The 24997-nt window shown below is 48.0% G+C and overlaps 1 protein-coding gene across 2 annotated transcripts; it reads left to right on the top strand.

The window, feature by feature from the left end:
- The first annotated feature begins 3661 nt into the window (after positions 1-3661).
- Fah (fumarylacetoacetate hydrolase) lies at positions 3662-23776 on the top strand. Of its 2 annotated transcripts, XM_021660439.1 has the most exons (14): positions 3662-3960; positions 7176-7286; positions 8205-8326; positions 8519-8568; positions 10223-10313; positions 11981-12078; positions 12184-12236; positions 13597-13696; positions 14084-14214; positions 15808-15883; positions 18012-18058; positions 19956-20057; positions 20653-20770; positions 23594-23776. In XM_021660439.1, the coding sequence occupies exons 1-14, from the start codon at positions 3880-3882 to the stop codon at positions 23671-23673; spliced, it is 1260 nt and encodes a 419-aa protein (XP_021516114.1). In that variant the 5' UTR covers positions 3662-3879; the 3' UTR covers positions 23674-23776. The 2 variants fall into 2 exon arrangements, with proteins under 2 accessions (XP_021516114.1, XP_060223468.1); XM_060367485.1 differs by lacking the exons at positions 13597-13696; positions 14084-14214 and having other exon boundaries at positions 3741-3960.
- The last annotated feature ends 1221 nt before the right edge of the window (positions 23777-24997 follow it).

Here is a 24997-nt window from a genome sequence, read left to right as displayed (position 1 = left end):
AATGATGTTTTAGACACCAACATGATTAAAAAGGTCCAGAACTGTGAGTGTGTGTGTGTAATTTTAAACCACAAGGTGAAAATTAACGCAGTCCAAAATTTACACTGACTCTGTAATGAAGACTGATACTGGTGGAAGACTTATCTCCCGAAGATCAGTTCAGAGATAAGCCAAGATAAATAAAGAAAACTCAGAAAAGAAAACCCCTTTAATGAGGAGCCTTCATCAGCAGTGAGAGGTGACTGGGTATTCAAACAACAAAAATGAATAGAGACACACACTGAACCTTTCATAAAACAAAAACAGACTTAATGGTAAAACTTCTGGAATATAGTAAGAGAAATTTGAGGTGAAGGGTTGATAATATAGTTTAGTTGCTACACTGTTTGCCCATTCCATCCCCAGCACCACATTCCCCGACTGGTGGCACACACCTGTAATCTCAGAAGTCAGAAGGTGGAGTTCAGATCAAGAATTCCTTAGATACACAGCAAGCTTGGGGCCAGGCAGGAAGGGACTACCTGAGGCTCTTACCGTACACACATATACATGTATATACATATACATCGGTAAATTTTGGGTGAAAGTTTGAAAAGTTTACATGTAAAAAGTGACTAATGTCTTCAAGGAGTATATAAATAACCAGATGAAGAAAGAAAATACTTTCAGAACCCAGAGATGAAAAAGTAAGGAAAATGGATGAGAAATTTAGCAAGAGAATTGGTTTTGTGTGTGCGTGCTGTGCATGCATGCGTTTGTTTTGAGATAGAATCTCACTATGTAGCCATGGCTAGCCTGGAACTCACTGCATGGGCCAAACTGCTTACAAACACACCTGCTCCTTCGTCCCAAGTAAGTGCTGGGATTAAAGACATGATTAACCAAAACAAAACAAAAAAAGCTCTGGTAAGTGATCAAGAGACCAAATCTAGGAATCCATGGGGGTAGGAGAATCTGAAGGCACTTACTGAAATTAGAGGGGGAAAAAATTAATGCTACAGAAAAAAAAAAATCCAAATTCGAGGGTCATTTAGATTTCCCCAATTGGCGTGACCAGAGAACTATTAAAAGCATTGAGAAAAAAGTGTCATCACAAAAGCAACCATGAAAGTTAGGAAAGTGTGGAATGATAGATTTCAAATCCAGGAGGTAAAGAACTGCCAACCTATCAAAAGTCTTAAAACTGTTGGAGAAATAAGGCCATTTCAGTCAAGCACAAATTATAGCAATTCTTGAACACCAAGCCAGCATTACAGAGTAGAGTTGGAGAATCCTGGACACAGAGAGGGAAGAAAGATAGGCTCAGCCAAAAGAACACAGTAAAGAATAATTTCACAAGAGGAAATTATTAGTAAAAGGAGAACTAAGGAACAATCTATTCTGTCCAACACAGTAAATAAGCAATCTTTTAATCCAGATAGGGAAGAAAAGGATGAACATCCCAACCTATCAAACCCACCAAAACTTAAAAGAATTAACAAGCCTCTTACAATAATAGCCTGTATTGCTGGGCATGATGATGGTCTAGTACTCAAGAAATTGAGGCTGAACTTTGAAACTAGCCTGGGCTACCTAGTGAGTTCCAGACCAGCCTGAGCACCAGAATGAGAATCTTGATTCTAAAAAGCAAAATAATTATGATAACAATGACTTAAAGTAAATTATCTTTAACCCTCACTTCAAAGAGGTAGACAAGTTGATTGGACTGGAAAGAAAGATCTGACTTGTCTCCAAGAAACATACCTGTCCAGCATAACTCAGTTTACTAAGTAAATAGAAGCAGACATGGCTATTTTAATAACTGATAAAATAGACATCAAACCAAAACTAGAAGAGTCCAAGCCACTACGTATTAATAAAAAGATTCCTTGCTTACATGATTAGTTATGTAATTAATTACTTTCATAATTAATTACAGATTTAAGAAATTATGTTCAAAAGATATGGCAATCATAAACACAAACACTGAAGTTTGGGTAAAACTCCCAGTTTCATAAAACAAACATCAATGGACTTAAAAAGAAGAGATGGGTTCTGATATAATAATTTTGGATTTTTGATATGCCACTTTTCAGTAGGTAGGTCATTCTAAAACTCAATAAAGAAACTTTTGAGTTCAATTTAGATTAAGCCGAATAGACATCTACAGAATATTCCATCTGTATTAAGTACTTTTCTCATTGCTGACAATGATAAGACTTGACAAGAGGTACTTAGGTGTGGAAAGACTTATTTAAGTTTATAATTTGAGGAGATGCAGACCACCATACTAGGGAAGGGACGTAGGAAGCCCATGGCCCACGAGAGGGGAGGGGCTGATGACATTGCATCCACAGCCAGGAAGCAGAGAAATGAATGCTGGTGCCCGGATCCATTTCTCCTTTGCTTTAGTCAAAGCCTGCCGTCCAAGAGACAGTGCTGTCCCCATTCATTTAACCTTTTGGAAACACACATACACGTGGAGGTATGTTTCCATGGTGATTCTAAATCGACAGTCAAGTTGACAAGACTAAACGTTACACTCTCCCCCAACAGCTAGAAAGTACAAATTCTCAGCAGCCCACAGAACTTTCTCGAAAATAGATCATAATTTTGGCCATAAGGCACGTCTCTGCAAATACAAAATACTTGAAATAATCCTTTTTGTTTTATCAGATTGCGTTCCTGAAGCATTTGCACCGACACAGCCACACAGTCTGAGGGGTACTCCCAAAGACCTCGCTTGAACTACTACGGACTCCCAAGTTTCTAGTCAGTGATTAGCCCTACTTGGAGTTATCTGGCTCCAGAGTCCATAGGTTTTCCTCCCTCCCTCTCATTTGGAAGTCAACCAACATTAACTTACTGACTTCTCGTATCTACTCTGAAGCGGACCTCTCGCTAGTGTTGTTCGTAAGGAAGCTAAAGCAGAATCCTGAGACGTTAAACCACTCAGGCGCGGCACACTTTTCCGGATGCTGGTTCCAACACCCGCCTTCACCAGCTCTCGGGCTAAGTGTGTCTGCGGACCCTGAGCAAGGCTACTCGGGCCAGCCAGGCGGATGAGCAGGGGACAGGGCGTCTTGGTATCCAGTGACACTGGCGGAGCTGGAGGCAGCCCAAGACAAAAGAATGGGGTCACTGGGTGGATCCCAGATTGCAAACTGGAGGTGGAGTCCGGAAGACAGCAAGGCTAGGGAGGCTGGGCATCCTTGAAAAGGGGCGGGACCTGAGAGATTACGAAAATAAATCACCTACAGGGGCGGAGCCTTGGCGCTGGGTATTCGAGCCAAGACCCATACCTAGACGCAGGTGCTGAACCCGGAAGGGGACCGTATTGACCTAGAGGCTGGACGGTCCCGGGTTCCAGGATGAGCAGGGGGCAGGACCAAGGCGGGGCAGGGACGATCCCAGGGCTCCCGCCGTGTCTGGGGCGGATGAGGAGGGCTGTCTTGTGGGTCCCACCCGGTACGGAGAGGTCGGGACAGAAGAAAAAGGCGTGGTGCCGGCGCCGACGCCGGGCGGTTCCGAGATGGAAGCCGGCAGAAATGGGGGCGGGCCGGGAAGGTTGCAGGGCGGCCGGGGGGCGTGCGAGTGGGGCGGTCCCAGGGCGGGGGCTGGGTGGTGGGAAGGGTGGGCCCGAGGTGGGGGAGGAGCAGAGTGTGTAGGGCAGTCCCGGGGCGGGTGCTAAAGCGGTTCCTAGGGCGAGGGGGCGGTCCCAGGGGGCGGGGGCGGGCGCACGCTAGGCTGTACCGGGCACCGGCCTCGGGGAAGGGCAGTCCAGGGTTCGGGGCGGTCCTTGAATCTGAGGGTCCTCGGCCAGTCTGAACCTTGCCCTAAGTACAGTCTCGCTAGCCAACCCCTGCCCGCTGCGGCCTTCCCTGCTGGGTGCTCGTCAGCATGTCCTTTATTCCGGTGGCTGAAGACTCCGACTTTCCCATCCAAAACCTGCCCTATGGCGTTTTCTCCACTCAAAACCACGTGAGCTTCAGCGTTTGGGCTCGGGCTCGGGGAGTTGGGGGCTCTGGTCGGTTTCTCCCGGACAGCAGTCCCATGCAACTGTGACCCAGAAACGGACGCATAGTCTTGCAGGCCGTTTCCTTCCCAAAACGCCGGGTGGTAGTCCACTTCACCGCTTAGTCCTTGACACTATACCTCCAAACTGCCAGCCGACTCCCACATTTTTGAGCAACTCAGAGGACGCAAGCACTTCCCGGTCTAGAAACTGTGGTCTAAGACACCCGTTTCTTTTACCTCTAGCCTAAATTCTTTCTGCTCTAGTGAGAGGTGCTAGGCCTTCCCTGAACTAATCACAAGCCCCTTGGGGCAAGAGAAATGAACTTTGACTTGGAAGCATAGTCTGATTAGAAAGAAGGGAATCTCTGCAGACGGATTAGTGGAACTGAGTTATCAGCGAACACATAAATGGGTCCTTGGGTGGGAAAAGCACATCCCTCCGAAATGTTTGTGGTATTTTCAGCTTGGTTTTTTGCTCACAGCGTTGATTCAGCGTTGTAAACCATAGAACTGTGGGAACCGCTTGCATCTAACAGGAGTTCGGATATCTTTGTTAGGACTGACAGGTAGAAGCATAATGGTAGACTGCTCGGTTAGCGCGCACCTGCCTAAGGAAGGAAGGAAGCAGTTCCCGGCAGTCGATACGATTCCTCACGTCTGTTGCCCTTTTGTATTGTGCCTGTGCTGAATGCACTGGTCAGCAGAGTCAACCGGTGGTTTCATAACCACGAGGCATGTTGCAAGGACACAAAGTTAACGTGTTGTCCTTTCCAAATATGAGGTGTGTGGAGCTTCAAGCTGCGCCAGCCAACCACCTTCGGGAAGCAAAATACTCCCTCTGGCCTCTCGGGATACTTTGCCCTCAGCAGGCATGCTCTCTGCATGGAGCACCAGTGGGCTAGGCAGGGACATTCACCCAGGCAGGCACACTATCGGGACCTGACTAGGTAGCAAAGAGCTCCAACTTGCTTTGCCCGGAGAATCTGGAGTTACTGTTCTTCTTTTAGCGGCTAGAGGCTTTTCAGACACCAAACTCTGAAGTTTCAGATGATGATGATGATGATGATTTTTTTTTTTTTGAGACAGGGTTTCCCTGTGTAGCCCTGGCTGTCCTGGGACTAATATCTATAGACCCCCTGATCTGCTTCCTGAGTACTGGGATTAAAGGTGTGTAACACCTTGCCCGGCTTCTTTTTTATTAGTAGTAATTTAAAAAAAATTTTTTTTTGAGAATTTCATATGCAAGCACAGCATCTGTATCATCCCTGCTCCTCCTCCTCGACTCTCCAGCGTCTCCCTTCCCTCTCTCAAATCTCATAATCTCTCCTTTAATTATCGTTATTATGTGTATATCCATATGTATATATGACCTACTGAACGCATTTAGCTTTGCTCACGTGCACATGTATCCAGGCCTGACCGCTGGGATTGGACCACCTGTGTGGAAGTTTGTCCCTGCTGACCTCTTGTAGTTCTTCGTCTAAGGTTGGGACCATGCGGAATTTTCCGTCAGCACTGGCAGGCTAGCTGCTGTCATTGTGCTAGTCTTGTTCAGGCAACCACATTGTTGAGACTTTTTAGGTACATTTCTCTGGTCATGTCTAGGGAAGATGATCTATCATCAGACATCCTGGGCCTCTGGATCTTAAATTCTTTCTGCTTCCTTTTGGGTGATTTTTCCTGAGCCTTAGGAATACAGAGTATATTACAGATATAAATTAGGACTGGACACCCCATGATGACTTGTTCTCTGTATTTTGTCAGGATCATTGTTCTTAGTATTTTGTATTTTGTAACGGTTTCTATCTATTGCAAAAGGAAGATCTTTGATGAAGGGTGAGAGCTGGAGTTCCCTGCGGGTGTAAGGATACATATTTAAAACACATTTAGATATTATACCGGTGTAGGAAAATGGCAGTAGCAGGTTCTCCTCTTGGTTCTGTGATCTCTCCAACCAAGGGCATTTGGCTAGGTTTATAAGAGGCCTGAATTTCCTCCTGTTGAGCAGGTCTTAAGTGCAATTAGACAGCTGTTGGGTGCCATCAAGATATAAGTGCCACTATTACAGCACTGTGGATATCTTGCTATTCCAATGATTGTTGTGATTCACAGGCTTTAGAGCTGGGTAAGACTACTGATTACTCCCCTCTCTTGGCAGCTTATATAGCACCAGAGTGACTTAGCATGATTTTTAGTTCACATATGACTAGCCAGGTGATGCTTATAATCAGGTCACAGGAGTGACTCAGTGAGAGAGGTGATTGTCCCAGGATCTTTCCTGTACATCACCTGAGTTGTCTGTCACTTGGATTCATGTAGCTCAGCTTTGTGTTCTTTGAAGCACAGTGGGGAGACTGAAGCCCAGGGAGTAATGGAGCTGGGAGCACATAGGCTCTCCAGGGAAGCTTCCCAGGGTGATGTGGCCTTGGTCTATCCCTAAGCCCTGGGGGCTGCCATGCAGCCACTTCTCTTAGCCCACTGAAAGAAGCAGGCACTGGAGACAGGGACAGCCAAGAATTCCATCTCTTAGCTCCCATGAATCTCCTAGAATGGCAGAACTGCTGGTTCAAGTGCCAAAGAAGTCTGGCTTAGGACAGAGTTCTAGGAGGTGAAATCTTCCAGCATGCTCAGTGTTGTCAGATCAGAGACCAGCCTTGACATGATATTTGGGCTATTGTATTCATCTGAACTCATACAGAGCTCTCATCATAAAAGAAATTCATTCATGTGGCCTGAGCACCATGGCTTCTGCAGCTCCCTACAACCCGAGCTCTGCTGCATTTGTGCTACCACAGAGCTGCCACTCATGTTAATACTCATGGAACACTCACTGATCTGCTTCATAAGAGAATTGACCCTAAGCAAAGTCCTGGGCCCCGCATGAAAAAGGATTCAGGTTCTTGGTAAAGTAGTGAAGAGCTCATTACTAGAGGCATATAAGCAATGAATGTTTGGAACTTTGCCTCCACGGGCTACCTATTCTTCCACTATTCTATGGGGGTATTTGAAATTTTTCCCATCAAGAGATTAGAGTTCTGCTTTCTTTCTTGTGCTGGATCCAGATCCTCTGGCCTCTCTTTACAAAGGTTGTCTCAAAGGAACTCATGGGTCCCTAAGTATTTGCTGTTACAGTGAATTCGCTGGGGCTGTCAGAACTGACTGTGTCATTCTCCTCCTAGCCAAAGCCACGGATTGGTGTGGCTATCGGTGACCAGATCTTGGACCTCAGTGTCATCAAACACCTCTTTACCGGACCTGTCCTCTCCAAACATCAGCATGTCTTTGACGAGGTGGGACATTGTGTCATGGATTGTCTCCATTTTACCACATACTTCAAATGACATAGTGTTTTCTTAGTCACGGGTTATCCCTGGATAAGTGGGAGCTTTTCTGAGACATATAGGTGGCAGGAGGTAGCCTTGGTACCTTAGGATAGCTTCTCAGCAGATGTGAGCTCCTGAGTCCAATGGGTCTCTCCAAGTTGCCTATGAAGTGGTATTCTGTCATTCTGGTTCCTTTTTGTATTTGAATATTCGTGCTTTGGTCTTTTAAGGCCCAGGAAAACTTTGATAAAAGGATCTGTGAGCCTTGCAGTCCAGATTTGGGGTACAGCATGAGACAGTCATCCTGGCCTCCATGTTCACAAGGGATGGCTGCCGAGTTCTTCAAGGGTCCAGCCTTGCTTGTGTGTCCATGTAGGATGGCTGCCCTGTCATCCAGGTGTGCAGTTAGTGCCTGGGGACGACCAGCTTGGCCTCCATGTCTGTGTGGGATGGATATAACTTTCCTCCCTTTGTCACAGGTCAGTTTTTAGGATCTGCTTTTTCCTGACACATTGGCAGGGATGGTTGTGGTATTTACCAAGTACCTCTTCTGACCAGGAGCTTTGCACCCTTCCTTTCCATTAGTCTTCCTGGCCACCCTCTGGCACACAGTCAGCTTTGTCACTAGATAAGTGGGTTGCTGTCCACATAAATAGCTTTTGAGCATTGATTGTGGGTTGCATATCCAGGAGTAGATGGGGCATCAGAAAAGGAGTCAGCTTTCTCCAGCTCTATGCTGAGAGGACAAAAAAAAAAAAAAAAAAAAAAAAAAAAGTGAACAAAGGTCCCAACTTGTGAATGGATGGAGAGAAATCAGACTCTGGCAGGAGGGATGGCCCAGGGTTTTCTCAGGCGTTACCTTCTCTGTTCCTGTTTTGGTCTTAGACAACTCTCAACAGCTTTATGAGCTTAGGCCAAGCTGCATGGAAGGAGGCAAGAGCATCGTTGCAGAACTTGCTGTCTGCCAGCCAAGCCAGGCTCAGAGATGACAAGGAGCTTCAGCAGCGGTGAGGAACACACACGTGGGGAAAGAGGGATAGGTCAGGGGAGATGAGGCCTGGGCAGAGCAGTGGCGTTCTGCTTAGCTGCCTGGCCTGGTACAGTCTGGCCATGTTCACCTAGCATCCTGCTTGGTTGTATGTTGGTGGGAGGGCTCTGGGCCTGGAAGATTGCATGGAGCCCCTGATTCTGTGTTTCAGTGCATTTACCTCCCAGGCTTCTGCCACGATGCACCTTCCTGCTACCATAGGTGAGTTCTGTTTCACTGCTATGTCAACCTGAGTAGTTAAGTGGGCCTAGATGGCTAGACAGATGCTTTGGACCCCCATATCTTGGTGGAGAGAAAACAGAGTGAGGACTGTAGGATTGCCAACATCACACAGCCTTTGCTCAGTTATCTCAAGCCTGCTCTCCCAGAGCCCAAATTTGTGATTAGCTACATGACTCCCCATACAGCAATTTGCTCATTCTTTCCAGAAGGTTGTGGGTTATGCACTGTGAGCTGTCAGGTGAAGGTATTTTGAGGAAAACCAGAGGGCCCTTCAGGGCTCGTGTATGCATTTGTCTAGGCATCTGGTTTGACTGAATCAGCAACTTGCTGTCAGCACAGACTGAAGCTGAGATGGGCCTTTCAGCCTGTGGCCAGGCATAGGCTGCATCCCTGTATGCCAGCCTTGAGAGGTAGCCTCTGCTCTTGCCTGGGCACCTATAATTGAGAGCTGTACAGCCCTGCCCCGGAAGGGCGGAATTTCTTGAACCAGCTTCTCCATTTGGTGAAGCCTTCCAGAGGTGCTAGTGACCAACAGCTAGGTAGAAGACGGGCTTGAGGATGGACTCACCTTTTGCTTTCTTGTAGGACTGTGCTAATGCTTTTATGGCAAACCAGATGTTTTCTGGGGATCCTTCATCCTTTCCAGCTGTGACTTCTTGTTTTTACTATTATGGGTGTGACTGTTCTTGTGATAAATACCTTCACTGTTACTTCTGTGCTTAGGGCTGAAGGTGGGAAGCAGTAAGTACAGCTCCTTCTTTCCACCCTTGCTTGGCTGGCTGCCAGACTTTGTTTCCTCTCCTTATCCCTCCACTTCTGCTTTTAGCCCAAGCCTGCTGGGATTGGTGTACTCAGCTTTGCTTGGGGGGTGTTGGTAGAAGGTTTAGGATGGTGAACAACCCTAAGTGGATTTTCCGGTAGATGTAGTAATTCCTTCACATATGATAGAGGGGACATCTGGAGTTCATTAACCTCCATGTTCAGCTTATCACAATCAACAGACACTGACATGCAAGTTCAAGTACAAAGACAAGCTCCCTCGGTTTTGGTGCTAAGGGCCAGGCACATGAAATGAAGGCTGAGCTGGGACTGCCCTGAATGAAGTCAGTTGGGTGATGATCTACACACATAGGACTAGAGTACAGTGAAGCCCACACCAAAGAAGGGTAATGGGGCCTCAGAGTTGCCAGGATTTAAACCAGTGGAGGTGAGGGAGAAGGGAGGCTAGGGAGCTGCATATATTAAGCAAAGGCATGACAAAGGTTGCCCATGTGAGGGTCACAGCTCAGGGCCGCAGTCTGTCAACTCCACCCACCTTAATCAGGAGCATAGAATCTGGCACAGTCTGCAGGGCCCTGCAAGTCTGACCCTATTGTTCATTTTTCTGGACACCTATAATACATGGTTCGAGTTGGGAGGGGAGTGGTGGCAGCCATTTCATACTTGAATCTCACTGTCTGATTCAGAAAGCTTACTTGTTTTGTTTGTTTGTTTGTTTGTTTGTTTTGTTTTATTTTGTTTTTCCCTCTGTGGTAAGGGGTCCTTGAATCTTGAAGAACGGTTTGAGTCCCTACTCTCGGGACTGGACTTCCTCCATCTGGGTCACTGGCTGTTTTGGGTGTTCTTTCTGCAGGAGACTACACGGACTTCTACTCCTCTCGGCAGCATGCCACTAATGTTGGCATTATGTTCAGGGGCAAGGAGAATGCGCTGATGCCCAATTGGTATGTCCTAGACCAGAGGCTGGGATAAATTCAAAGTTAGCTCTGTACAGTATGCTTTCCCCAAAGCTGCAGTGACCCTCTTTGGTCAAAGTAGCCTGGCGCAGGTGGAGAGTGGGGGGCAGGCAGACCAGAACTGATGATGTTACAGCCTCCAGAAACAGCAGGCCCAGCTTTTTGTCCCCTCAGCACGACTTTAGTGGTTAGCTGTCAGGAGCCTGGGGGTAGGTCCTTTCAGCTGCCCTCTGGAGAACAGGCAGGGGATTAGATTCTGTGTGGTGCCTGATCCTCTAGATTCCTTTGCTAGCAAGCTGCCAGTACTCTTCTAACCACTAGCATTATGAAACAAGAATCAGAAATCTAAAATACTTTCAGTCTCAAGCATTTTAGAGGAGAGACGCTCATCCTGTATTATCTTTATAGTAAAGATCATGTGTATAAGGTAAACAAAAGGCAGCAGCGAGGACCACCCTGAATCACACATGGCAAGAGGAGGCCTTTTGTTATCGCCCTGGGAAGGAAATGCAGGCCAAAGGCTGAGGCTCCTCAGTTTGGTTCAGAGGAGGGTAAGGACCTATTTCCTCACCCAGCCTTGCATCTCACTTCCTGGTCCTTGTCATTTGGCTAGAGCAGTTCTGCCACCCTGGTGACAGCCAGCTTCTTTAGGGCTAGAGAGTCTGCTGGGTTATTTTCCCTGATCTGATTGGCTGGACCTGTGCAGGGCAGCCACCTGTCATAGCCACACACCTTAAGCCCAGAGACCAGCCCAGCGTGTCCTGTCCTGCAAGTCCGACCGTATATCCACTTTAATGCTACCATGGGCGGTCCCTGAGGCTATATGATTCTCATCTGCCTTCACGTGGCTATCTCTTCTTCTCCATGTCTTCTACCTTGTACAAGCGCACATTGGGATGGATATAGGGACTCTCAGACGATCCTGGGCTATTAGTTACATCTAAAAAGACTACTCCTACATCATCTCAGGGGCTGGGGTATAGACAGATCTCTTGGGGAGTTGCACTCACTGCACTGCAGGCCCAACCTCTTGCTTTATTGAATACGGCCATCCGTGCTTATTATATACTGTCTTCTCATGCACACGTGGTTCCATGTGTTCAGCTAAGAGCATCCCTGGCCCTGTCTTGTTTGGTAGTATTTTGATATTTGGGAAAACTCTTTTATTTCCCTCTTATATTCTTGTTTTACAAGTATTTTCTGACAGCATTCCCCAGCCTTGGATAGTTTGCTTTGAGCCATATGATTTATTCCCAGGGTTCCCTTATATTGGAGATGGGCAGAGTCTACAAAGGAAGCGGCAACATTCTGTCTGTGGTCAAGGAAACCTGTTTCCCCCCCCCTCCTCCTCCTCACTGTGTAGCTGGTGCTGGCTGGCCTAGAGCTATGTATATGAGGCTGGCTTCAAGCTTGTGTTACTCCTCCTGCCTCTGCCTTTGAGTGCTGGGATTGCAGGCATGCCCTGCCCCCTTTTCTTCTTAAAGCCAAATTATGCCCCCCCCCCCCATATGATACTTGGTTTCTCCACTGATCTCTCAGTAGACACTTGGGGACATGTTTTAGTTTTTAACTAATGACTGTATACTGACTCTATTTCTGAAGTTTACCACATGTAACAGCTTTGGCACCCCTGCCCTCTCTCCCTCCTTTATCAGGCTCCACTTACCTGTGGGATACCATGGCCGCGCTTCCTCCATCGTGGTGTCGGGCACCCCAATCCGAAGACCCATGGGACAGATGAGACCTGATAATTGTAAGTGACTCCAGTACCCAGGCCCTGCCAACGCCTAGCTCTGCCCTGTTGCTATGAGCTCTGTAGCCTGGTGTTACTGGTTCCATTTGTCTGCTGTCTTTCCAGCAAAGCCTCCTGTGTACAGTGCCTGCAGACTCCTAGATGTGGAGCTGGAAATGGTGAGTTATGTGTGGAGTTTTATTGCGTGGGATCTACAAAGGCCTGCAGCAGGAAAGCTCCCTGGTACAGCAGCTCACACCTCTCCAGCCACAAATGCAGCCCCGTGTCCCCATCTCACCACTGAGTGCAGTTGATGCCCTTTCTTCAGGTTCTGTGTTTGTGAATTCTCCCACTTGCTAAAACTTATTTGCAACTCAAATATTAACACAAGTCATTGCCACACAGAGAAGTGGAAAATCTGAGTCTCCTGATGCACACACCTGTCCCCAATTGAGGTTGCACCAGGCTCCCTGTCTTCTTGTTGCAGCTTTCATTCTATAAACACGTGGGGTGTTTTTTGGGTAGTTTCCCTGCCTGTATTTTCCACTTTCTTGTGTGATTTGAGCTGATTTGGTTATTTATAATGCCCCCCCCCATGTGGAGGTCCCTTGTGCTCTCTAGAGGGCAGATGCCCCTTAAAGAGACGCGTTAGGAAAGCCCCATTCATACCTAAGCTGTAGCCATTGATGGGGGTCTGTAACAGAAAGGTAAAATGCAGTTAATAGAATGACTTCCTGTTCAGTCGGTGAGGGTTGTAGCCAGAGGCAGTGAAAACCCAGCTTTTTGCTTCTCGTTGGATGGTTCCAGCTTACCTTGTCCGTTCCCATTCATGCTGGTTTTATACACTGTCACATGAACAACAAGCATCAAGCGGCCACTTCCGCCTTGTACCTGTGGCAGGGCCTACATCACTTTAGAACCAGGCTTGCAGCACAGGCTCCACTTTTTATCTAAATTAAGCATTTGATTTGGAGAGTCCTGAAGACTCTCACCTGTGGTTGTAGGAAATGAGGTAGGGACCCCCCGAACTTGAAAGTGGTAGGATCCTCCGTGCCTCGGTGCCCTTAGATCTGTCTGTCTTGACGAAATTTCTGCACTGTTTAAGCCCTGTCTCAGGACAGATAAAACTGCGACCCTGGCTTCATGAATGTGGGTGATTCTGTACTGTTCAAAGAGTCTCCCGCCTTTAGTTTTCCCCTAGACGTTACTGGATACTCTATTGGTTCATGGCCATCAACATCTCAGGCGCTTCTGGCATCAGCACATCTGATGTTTTTTTTTTTTTTTTATTCTTAACAAGTGTCATAGAACTGTCAAACAATAGGACATGGAATATGGGGAACAAAGGAAGGAGCAGAAAGGCCTGGAGGTGCTCCGAGGGTCAGGAAGAAACTGTCATGGGGCTGGCAGGGAAACAGGGCACACATGAGTGCCCTGGTCCCTGGTTGGACTTTGGAAATATTTCCCCTTTGTTCTGTAAGCCATAGTGTCCCAGAGTGACAGGTCATCTAGGTTCTAACCAACTTTCCCCCACGGCAGGCTTTCTTTGTAGGCCCTGGGAACAGATTTGGAGAGCCAATCCCCATTTCCAAAGCCCACGAGCACATTTTCGGGATGGTCCTCATGAACGACTGGAGTGGTAACGGCCGCCTGTGATGTTCTATCCTCAGGGGCACATGCAGGGATTGGGTACGGGGCAGGAGGCCTAGCTACTGCAAGGGTGGTACTACAGACTTCTGACTCTGAGAATATGGACCAGTCACAGCCCCCCTGAACAGCTTCCTCATACGTGGAAGGATGGAATTGACAGAGCCTAAAACTGTGTCAAGCCCTCCCCATCACCTACTATTGCCAGCACCATCACCTTCTTATGAAGAGCTGAGTTGGGAGGGATTTTAGCCAGTGACTCTGCTGAGAGGAAATGGGTTCACACATCCCAGGAGAGGTCCATGCAGGTCAAAGGCAGGAAGCAGCTTGGAGTGAGTCTGTAAGCCACTGAGGGCCCTAAGCTTTTCTTCTCCCATAGCACGAGACATCCAGCAGTGGGAGTATGTCCCCCTTGGGCCATTCCTGGGGAAGAGCTTTGGAACCACCATCTCCCCGTGGGTGGTCCCCATGGATGCCCTCATGCCCTTTGTGGTGCCCAACCCGGAACAGGTAAACACCCCTCTGCTGAAAGGCTTGCTCTAAGTTCCTCTTCTGCCCTTTCCCCTTGTCCTCTGAACAAATAACTGAGACAGTGCGGTGCTTGAGGATCCTGGTGCAGTGTCCATGAAGCCATGGCTGCGGGGGTATTCTCCCTCCAACACAGTTCATAGAGAAAAATATAATTTTGTAGCCTTTAGAGTTCAGGGAACGTGCCTGGCAAAACCTTAACTGCACAGCTGCCTCATTGTACACTTTTGGTTTGTGCAATGGCTCCCTCTGGAGTCTGATTTGTAGAATGAATTTTGGAATAGAGGGTATAGGGGAAAGTGCCTGTGTCTCTGCAACAGGGTCCCCAGTACCCTTGTCCAGGCCTGGGCTAGTGGCCCTCACTCTCCCCAGCCTGTCATAATATTCTCTGTCCCACCCCTTCACTACAGTTATTCTGCCCTTATGGCCAACACCTTGTAGGTTCTAACTCTCAAGGATGTTCTCTTAAAAGTGACTGTCAAATGACCTATCTGGTCCCTCCATGGGTCCAATTCTCCTGCAGAGGGCTCTGCAGGCTTCCCTCTCCACATTCTCCCAGGCATTGTCTCACTGGCCTGTGTAGTACAGTGCTTTCTCCCTCACTCATTCACGTCATTTTATGCTTGAACAATCTTGGGGACTTTCCCTGCAAAGTGGCCCTTCATAAAAGCCCCTGCAAGGCCTTCAGTCTATCTCCTTGGATCTTCCCTAACTTTCCACTGTAGCACCACCTCTCCCCTCTCTTGGTCTCCCTCCCCTTTGTTTCCCTCTACCCTCCCTCTCATTTTCTGCCCTCACAGGATCTGTTGGGCCACTGCTTTTAATGACCCACATTCTCCTCCATCATCCTTCCCCCAGGTCCATCTTCACAGGGCTGTCTGGACCCCAGCTTGCCTCCGTCCTTCCCAAGTTGTTTGCGTACAGCTGTCACCTCTCTTGTCCCTTCCCAACTAATCAGTGTCTTTTCCTCTAAAGCAGTGTCTAGTTTAACCCTTCCTGCACTGAGGAGCTGTATTTTCCACAAGCATCACCAGTCACGCTGTTGCCATTAAACAGCTGTTCAGATCACCCAGAATGATCTTATGTCCTGCTAAATGATTTTCATGTTGTATTTTGGGAAAATACTGTTTTGCTCAATGTACAGCATTCTGCCTGGCCATCAACTGCCTTCCCAGCTTTTCCAGTACCAAACAGGGCAGCTGGCTTCACTGCTGCCAGGACCTCTGCCTCCCAGGGCATTCACTTTGCCCTTTTTATTGTCCTAGCCTTTCCTCACAGGTTCTGTGGTCCATCTCTGACCTCTCATTATCTCCCTCCCAAGGCTATCTTACCTCAGCTTCCTGAAGCATTGCTCCATTAGCCCTGCAACCTCTAACCTGCTTATACTCCTGCTTATTTTTTCAAGTGTGGCACCTATGACCTCCTGACTTTTACTGCCCAACAAAGGACAGTGTGCAGGAACTGAGTCCCTGAAGAAATATTACTGCTACATGGTACACTCAGTGTTGGAGAGCAGAGGCTGCTGGGAACTCAGCCCTCCTGATAGCCACACCTTTGATGTGCTCTTCCCTCTAGGACCCCAAGCCCTTGCCATATCTCTGCCACAGCCAGCCCTACACATTTGATATCAACCTGTCTGTTGCTTTGAAAGGTATGTAATAGGGTGAGTGGTGTTGCCTGGGCTCAGCGGGCAGGCATGGCCAGGTGCCATTGCCCCAAAGAATCCTTATCTTTGGCTGGGTGGAATTAGAGGCACCTGGAGGCTGTGTGGGGCTCTTGTAGAGAAAGTAAGAGTGTGAGGGCCATCCTCCAGTTCAGAGGCATTGTCCTACACTGGAGCCCTGTGTTTGACTCTGCAGCCTTCCAGCCGGGGTCTACCTAGTCTCTGTTCACATCTGTCACTGCCATCTACCTGCCTTACACTGCACCCCAGACGTGTGACACATTTCATCAATACCTGTTTGAAAGCCTGATCTCCCAGGCTCCTGAGACTGTGAGAAGTAGGACTCAAGCCTGAGCTGCATCGGGGGCAATGCAGAGAGCTGTGTTGCTGGCTTGCCTCCACTGAGCCTCTACTACTGAGCTGTGATGTGAGGGGCCTGCTGTGCAGGCTGTGGTGGAGGTCCAGTCTCAGCTCTACTCTTGCCCAGCCTTGGAGCTGGACTAGTTACCAAATAATGTCCTAGTTTGTCATCTGTGAAACGGGAAATATAGCTTTCATTGTGTAGTGTGATGGTGATGACTAAGGAAACTGGTTCATAGAAAGGTCCAGAACAGATCCTGTGACTAGGAAGAGGCAGATGATATCTTCATGTTTAGGGTGGAAGAGAGCTTGCCTGGGGGACACATGTAGTTCCCCAAAGCCAAACTCTAGCTAGCTCCTCATTCCTTCAATTTCTCTCCTTTTGTTTGTGATCACCCATAGGCTCTGCTGTGTCCTTTTGGCCAGTTCCTGGGTTTCAGGAGTGGCAGAAGACTCTGTTTTTTTTTTTTCTTTTTTTTTTTAAGACTTATTTATTTATTATTTATACATTATTCTGCCTGCCTGTGTGCCTGCAGGCCAGAAGAGGGCACTAGATTTCATTACAGATGGTTATGAGCCACTACATGCTTGCTGGGAATTGCACTCAGGACCTTTGGAAGAACAGACTGTGCCTGAGACTTGAGATTTCTTAAGAATCAAGTAGCCAGATGCTCCATCTAGGAAAGACCTAAGAGCCACTGTCTCACCCTATGCTTGTCCCATCCTCTCATGTTTCTCTCTCTCTCCAAACAGGGTTTCTCTGTGTAGCTCTGGCTGTCCTGGACTTGATTAGTAGACCAGGCTGGCCTCTAACTCACAGAGACCCACCTGCCTCTGCTTTCCAAGTGCCGGGATTAAAGGCGTGCATCACCACACTCAGATCTTTCAATCTGGGCAACTAAGGCTCAGAGAGGAAGGAGTACCCTGAGTCACTGAGCTGGCAGGGCTAGGGTGAAGCTAAGTGCCAGGATTGTAAATCTAGCAGACGTATCCTTGGAGTGCATCTTGCACTTGTTGTGGGCATCTCCCTCTGTGTCAGTGAAGGGCACTAATGGGGAAGGACAGGACGGGGTGAAAGCACAACACATCGGGTACAGTGCTGAAGTGACAGTTCTGAGTTGCCAAGCTAACATGAGAAGGACAGAGTTGAAAAAGGGCAGTGTGGGCACCCTGCCCTCCTGTGGGGCTACAGAGCACATCTCCTGTGATAAAGAAGCAGCCAGCACCAGGGGAAGAGCTGGGTTTTGAAAGTGGAAGCACTTTCTCGTGGTCATACTATTCCAGAACATGGCGGCATTCACTGCATGGAGTAGGTGCTTAATAAGGACTGCTGGCATTAACGGTGAACTTCTGTACCATCTGTCATTCAGAAGTGTAGCGGGTAGACCAGCTGTCCAGAAAGTAGCAGGTTGTGATTGATCAAGGTCACATGTAGGTTTCGGGTTATCTTGACTTCCATGGCCTGGATACCAGGAGCACTGTGGTAAAAAGTACTCTGAAGCCATGTCTGGACTCTGAGGTACACACGCCTGTTAGCTAGTGATGCTTGCTATGGTTGTGGGAGAAGAAACTGATAGCTTAGGTGCACATCTTTTCCCTTCCCGGACAAGATGGAATCAGTGAGCATATCCCAGCTCTGATATCCTCTGAGTTTACTGTTCTACAGACTAAGTGAAATCAGATCAGACAGCTGGAAGCAATTTGAAAAGTTTTCTTGATCAGCGGGACTACATCTCATATTCTCAATTTCTGACAGGAGAAGGAATGAGCCAGGCGGCTACTATCTGCAGGTCCAACTTTAAGGTGAGTTTGGAGGCCATTAGACTGCTTTGTGGAAGGGAAGAAAGTGACAGGAGCAGGGAATAGTATTCTCTTGGGAATGTAATGACAGGTCAACCTGAAAGCCTGGAGGCTTCACACTCTGTTCCTTTCTAGAGATGCATGGCATAGCAGGGTTCCCCTCAAAGATGGAGGCTGATGAACAGATATTGCCAACGTTTTCTGGGTGCATTTCACATCCTTTAAGGGCCAAGTCCTGATAGGTTGGATTGAAGAAAGTGCTGTTTGCGTGCACATGTGAGGGCCTGAAGTTGACATTGGGTGTCTTCCTTAATCACTCTTCACCTTACTTTTGAAACAAGGTCTCTCAATGAACCTGGAGCTTACTGATTGGCTAGGCTGGCCAGCCAGTAAGTCTCAGGGAGCCTCCTGTCCCCATGTCCTTAGTCGTGAGATTACAGGCACACACTGTACCTAGATTTTTATGTGGGCCATAGGATTCAGTCAAACTTGGGCCCTCGTGCCTGTGCAGCAGGCTTTACTATCTGAGACATCTTGGCAGCCCACTAAATATTTAAGCAAACCTTCAGAACTGTTCATTATTATTTTTGAAATTGTGTTTACACACACACACTCACAAAAACACATAGGATAAAGCAGACTGTATAAAACAGTCTAGGAATACTTTTGAATAGCATTCCAAAACATTTACCCAAATGGATTGATTTGGTTACTTTTCTGTTTCTGCAATAAAATATCACAAAAGGAACTTAATGAAGGGTTTATTTGAGCTCACAGTTTGAGGTCATAGCCCACCATGGCAGGGAGGTCACGGCAGCAGGAGCTTGGAGTGGCTGGTCACCTCTCAGCTACAGTCAAGAAACAGAATAAAATGGTCCCCGTCGCCTTTACATTCCATTCCAGCCCATGGAATGCTTTCCTCCAAACTTAGGGTGGGTCATCCCACCTCCATTAACCTAATCAAGAGATCCCTCACAGGCCTCTTCGAAGGGCCGAGCGAATCTGGACACTCCTTCATAGCGGCTTCTTTCCCAGGTGGTTCTAGATTACGTCCATCACGTGGACATTCCCACCAGTGACATCTAGGAAATTCTGCTGCTTCGTGTATGGACGACACGTAGTGTTTGCCTCTTCAACTCACCCATTGGGGGGGTGCTGTGGCTTCTGTTGTGTTTCCCTAATGGCTAACGCAGCTGGTCACCTCTTCATATGTCCACTGGGCACTTGAAGACTTTATGAGCAGATGCATATGTTTTGCATAGCCTTCCTTTTAGTCAAATGAAGTAAGGAGCTTGAGGAGGAACTTAGAGAAGAATCCACTTCTGAGGATCCACTGCCTGCCTGTACAGTGTAGAGTGTAGAAGACCACGGAAGCGGTGTCACCGTGAAGGCTTGGGCATCTGAGTGTTTCAGGCATGGGAGCCTTGATCTCACCTTCCGTCTTTTCGTTGCCATCCTGCTCTGACATTCTGTTCAAATCATTTCAGCTTCAGGGCTGGTATCAGTTCCAAGGTCAGCCAGGCCGAGGTACTGCAGGAAAAATGGTCTACCAGGAGTGGCTCCAGGAACTCCCAGGATTGAAGTGGTCATAAATATATAGGCTTAGGGCAGACAGGAAGGCCTAAGCAGGCGCATCTCTCAGGCTTCTTAGAAAAGATGGATGGAGAAATGAGGTTCCAGAGGAAATAAGATTACAGCTGGTGGACAAAGTAGGCCAGAACCTTAGCAGGTGGGCAGCAGGTCATCCATAGAAGAACTAGAGGAAGACAAAATCTCAATTGAAGTGAGACAAGCATAAATTATAATTATGTATGTAGTGTGGAGGGCAGGGAAGCAGGTGACTGAATCTTTCCCAGACACCGAGATGCCCACACATGTCCTGCTGTGTCCCTGCCCTCAGCATATGTACTGGACCATGTTGCAGCAACTCACACACCACTCTGTTAATGGATGCAATCTGAGACCTGGGGACCTCTTGGCTTCTGGGACCATCAGTGGATCGGTGAGTCTCAAACTACCCATGTAGGTCACCAAGCCAAAGATAGGCAAATTGAGCAGTTTGGGGGATAGAATGCTTCAAGAGAGACTGCACATAAACCAAGAGAGATTTGTGTAAAGGCCAAAGCCTGTCTGTCTCCCCAGAAAGCAGCAGCCACTCTATCTAATCCTCTGTTCTATCCCAGAACGATGTGACCTCACAGCTGCAACATTCTCATCTACCCTTGACCCACCATGAGCCTGGGGAGGGGTGCACAACTTTGAAAACAGTGGTGTGGGATGGAGGTGAATAGGTTGGCTTCACTCTCTGAGGCTCCGGCCATGTTGATGGTAGGTGCCAGCCTCTTGCCCATGATAGAGTGTTGGGTGTAACACGGTCTGAGGTTGTGAGCTGCAGTCTATGGAGTGAGAGGGCATGCTGAAGCAGGCCTCTTGGACCCTAAAGAGGCTCACAGGAAGAATTAAGGCATAGCCTGTTGGGCCACCAGGTGGCCTCAAAGGTTTTATGAGCCCTCAAGTCTCACTGTACAGTCAACACCAGAGCTCATATATTACCAAGATATAAATACATGCCACCTTACCCCTTTCCTCTTATAAAGGACCCTGGAAGCTTTGGCTCCATGCTGGAACTGTCCTGGAGGGGAACAAAGGCCATTGATCTGGGTCAGGGTCAGACCAGAACCTTCCTGATGGATGGTGATGAAGTCATCATAACAGGTATGACCACCAACCCCCACAGGAATAGAGTACCCATCTGGCACTGAAGCCATCTGCCTCCCTTACACTTACTGGCATTCCTGGATTCTACATTTGCTTGGTATGCTCTGGGCTATTGCCTGAGCTCCTGGGGACTTCATGTGTAAATGTCCACACAGGAAACACTGTGAGAGTTCATTTTGCATCCTAACTACCATCTCAGTAGCTCCTAGTAATGGTGGGGTACTTGCTTTCTGGAGTATGTCCCAAACCATGGGCAGGGTCTGACTTGGAACTAGGGGCAGGGAGGGCATGTGGTAGTGTTTGAAGTTCTCAGCAACCCCATTCCAGGAGGTTGGGAGCCTCATATCTTTTGTTGCCATTCTGCCTTCCAAATATTTATTAATAGCAAAGGAGGAGCCATGATGGTTAGAAGACCACTTCTTCGAGTCAGAAACATTCTAGTGACCTCCAGGGACTCACCAACAGTGTGACCATTGAGATGCTCAACATTTTGAGACTCGGTTGGTCTCATTTTGCTAAGGCCAAGTGGGTAACAGAGCTATAGGATTATTCCAACAGTTTTGCCCATGGTAGATGTGCACTGGGCCCCTGCTGAGTCCCCTGGAGGGAATCCTGGCTCTCACTGCAGCATCATTCGTGGTCTGTTGTACAGGTTATACAGTGAGGTTGGCATTTCATGGTTGCCCTGCAGACAACAAATAAGGAAGTCTGATTTCCCTTCCAAGCAAAGATTTGGAACTTTGTAGTCCCAATTCTTTTTACCTTCAGGCATCTAAAGCATGGAGTACATGTTACAACTAAAATACTTGAATTAGTGATGGTGTATGCCCAGGTTTTCTTGTTCTCTGCTGTTTCACGCAATTGTTTCCAGAGGCCCCAGCATCTTGGCCTTTCTTTAATGAGACCCTCTCTGAAGAGTATTCCTCCATGGGACCTGTAACCATCTCCTACATTCCCACCTGTTCTGCTCTCAGCCCATCAGCCACTCATTACCTTTTGTGTATCTTCTGGTCTCTCGTACTTCCTTGATGTTGTGCTGGTACCAAGAGTCTGTCCCGTGAACTAGAATCTTAGACCCATTTCCTCACCCTGGCATGATGAACATCTTTTTAAAGTGCCCTGTCCTCTCTGTGCAGTTGACATGCTCTACATATCCCACTGATCTGTAGCTGGAGCCCTCACAAAGCTTCTACAACAGACCTTTCAGTCAGTCCTGTTCACAGGTTCCTTGTGCTCTTTCCACTCTGATCCTGTTCTGCCCAAGATCCTCTTGTGGTACCCCCCTGCTGCCTCATGCAATCTGTCACCCACTCAGCCTCCTTCTACCATACACCTTCTGCTATCATAGCACCAATTTCCCTAGAGCCTGTGGACCCTCAACTTCAGCCTGGCACAGGCTGGTCCAGCCTTCCCCACCACACAAGCAGTCATCTTTGTCCTCTGCCAGCACTCCTGGCTGCTCAAGTCAGCAGCATGTCTGTCAGCTCCCGTACCTAGCCAGGGGCTCCTGTTTATTTTCTGTTGTTCTGTGATGAGGGCTCATGAGCTTAATGGTCTTCTCTTACAGTTCTGGAAGGCTGTGCACATGTTGGTGTTGGGGGTACACTCCTTCCAGAGGCCCCAGAGAAAGGCCTATTGGCCCTCCAGCTATAGGACCACCAGCAGAGCCCCAGTCCCCATCTCCATAAAGACATGGGCTCTCTCTGTTCCTCAAGCCTCCCTCCTTATCTCATATATCACACTTGTGTTGGTTTTAGGACCTACCCAAATAGCCCTGTTTGAAGATTGTTTTTGTACCCACATTTGTGCAGACTTTACCCTGCGAAATTGGCTGTGGGTTCCACTGTGGGATCTGATGCCTTTGGAGTCCACAGCTCAATCTGGAGTGCACAGAGCCAAGCTAGGCATACCATTTAGTGTGCTGAACCAAGCAGGAAGGTGTACATAGAGTTCACGACATCAAGTGACACTCCAGGGTTAATCAGTGCCGACACTGCACTCACCGATACCAATTCTGGCTAACTATGTAGTGTCCCAAGGTCTCTGTGCTTTAGTGTCCTCGGAGTCAACCAATTGCAGAAAGAAAATATTAAGAAAAAGTTGTGTCTGCACTGAGCACGTCCAGACAGTTTTCTCGTCAGTATTTCCTGAGCCATACCATGCATGGCATTTGTATTGTGTCTGGTATTGCTTCAGTGCCTGCCAGCCAACCCCGGGTTCGCTGTGGGCCTATGGATTGGGTGAAAGCACCTTTTGAAGTATTGATGTGGAAAAGAGGGGACCTACTGGCAGAGGGGATCGAGTTCTGAGGGAACACCTTGCTGCACCGAGCATCCCCTTTTCCTAACAGGTTAACAGGTAGAGGGAACTCACATGGACCAGGCCCTGTCCTCAGAGTTTTCTACACACATTATCCCTGCAACAGGCCTGTGCAGTTAAGTGGCCATGAGATTCAATCACGGATGAGAAATCTGAGATCTCAAGAGATTCAGGGTCAGAGAGCCAGCAGGTGGAGAAACCAGGTTTTAAAACTCAGGGAGTTAGACCCTAGGCTCACTTATAGATCTAGGCCTTGCATCTAGACCCATGTGGGGAGCTGAGAACACCCAGAAAGGAGTGTGGCACTGCTTTGGGGGGACCCTGACTGTGTGATGGGCCTGGGCTCTGGCTCAGATGCTCCTGGGAGGTTCACATGTATGTGTCGTGCTGACATACCTGTTTATTGCTCAGCCTCCCATGATATCTGGTCTAGCAGCCACCTGGGGCTGTATCCAGGAAGCCTGCAGCAACATAGCTGATCCCGCCGTTACTGTGTTTCAGGTCACTGCCAGGGGAACGGCTACCGTGTTGGTTTTGGACAGTGTGCTGGGAAAGTATTGCCTGCCCTCTCACCAGCCTGAGGTTCCAGGAGCCACAAGACACAGCCTTGCCTTCTGGGGGACCACGCTACAATTGCCCTTCATGCAGGAATGAATAAAGCCACTTTGCTTGTGGGAAGTGTCACGGAGTTCTCTGTCCTTTGTTTTGTCCAGTGGGTCAGTGTATGCTGCTTCTGTGGAGCCAGTCATTATCTCGTCTCTTTCAGGTGTGAGGCTATACCTCAGGGCCTCAGTGATCCCTGGAATGTGGGAAGATGATGGTCCCTGAAGTATTCAGCACTCCCCAGAGAGATACAGTGTATGTGCATGCAGGGAAAGAAAGACACATTCAGGGAGAGAGAGGAGGCGGGAGAATTCTAGACACTTCAGGCTCCACATTGGTAGTGTCGGATATCTGGCAAACTGTCTTCTGCTGTGGCTGTCACCATGTAACCAAGTGCACACCTGAGCGAAGGGCAGGATGAGCAAGGGTCCTTGTACTCACTTTTCTCCTTAACACCCAGTGGAGCCCAGAAGCATTTCTGTCTGAGGTCCTCTGTCCCCATCCACTCAACACTGTAGCCCTGGTCCAGTTTCTGGGTGATCACAGGGGACAAGATACCCATGACTCTTCTTGGGCTAGATGAATGAGAATGCAGGCATACTAATAATTAATGCCATTCATTATTCATTCATGAGCTTTGTAACTTTCTGACCTTGCTGAGTCTTGTTTCCCGACCTTCTTGTTTTGTTTGCTTCTTGGGTCTCACAACCCTCACTCCTATCCTCTTTTTAGAGGAAATAGCTATGTAACACTTCACCTCTTCCTCTGGTCTTTCCCTCCCTCTTTTGAAAAGTTCCTTGGGCCTTAGAGAAGATGATACAGATGTCTGATTATTTTCTCCCATTTATATCTTTTTTTTTCTTTTTCTTTTTTTTTTTTTTTCAATGCAGTTTATTCAGGAACCTTGAACAATCATCTGACCCTGAGGAAAGCCAGCCTACAGCTTAAATAGCCTCTGGGTAGCCAACCCCAGCGTGCCATGTGGGCAATGGAGATAGGTCCACATACACGGAAGCAAGCCAGATCCTCAGCCTTAGCCAAATGTGGAATTGTTCGTGACAGAGAGCACTCACCATCGGGAAGGTGGAAGGCGGAAACCAGCTCCATCTTTAAGGCATAGCATTCCGCAGCTCTCTGCAGTTCCCCCTTTTTGTTTTAGACGCATCAGGCAAGAGTAGAGGTCTGATCTCTGATATTAGAAATAAATTGGGACTTTGTACTGATGTTCATTTAGGTGTCATCCACCCAAAGAGCATCAGACCCGACCGATACCTTTTTCTCAGAGGTGGGATCTGGGGCATC

Source organism: Meriones unguiculatus, chromosome 14 (genome assembly GCF_030254825.1).
Source record: "Meriones unguiculatus strain TT.TT164.6M chromosome 14, Bangor_MerUng_6.1, whole genome shotgun sequence".
Classification (NCBI taxonomy): Eukaryota; Metazoa; Chordata; class Mammalia; order Rodentia; family Muridae; genus Meriones; species Meriones unguiculatus.
The sequence above is the reverse complement of the archived record's forward strand: the minus strand, read 5'-3'. Positions and strand labels throughout refer to the sequence as shown.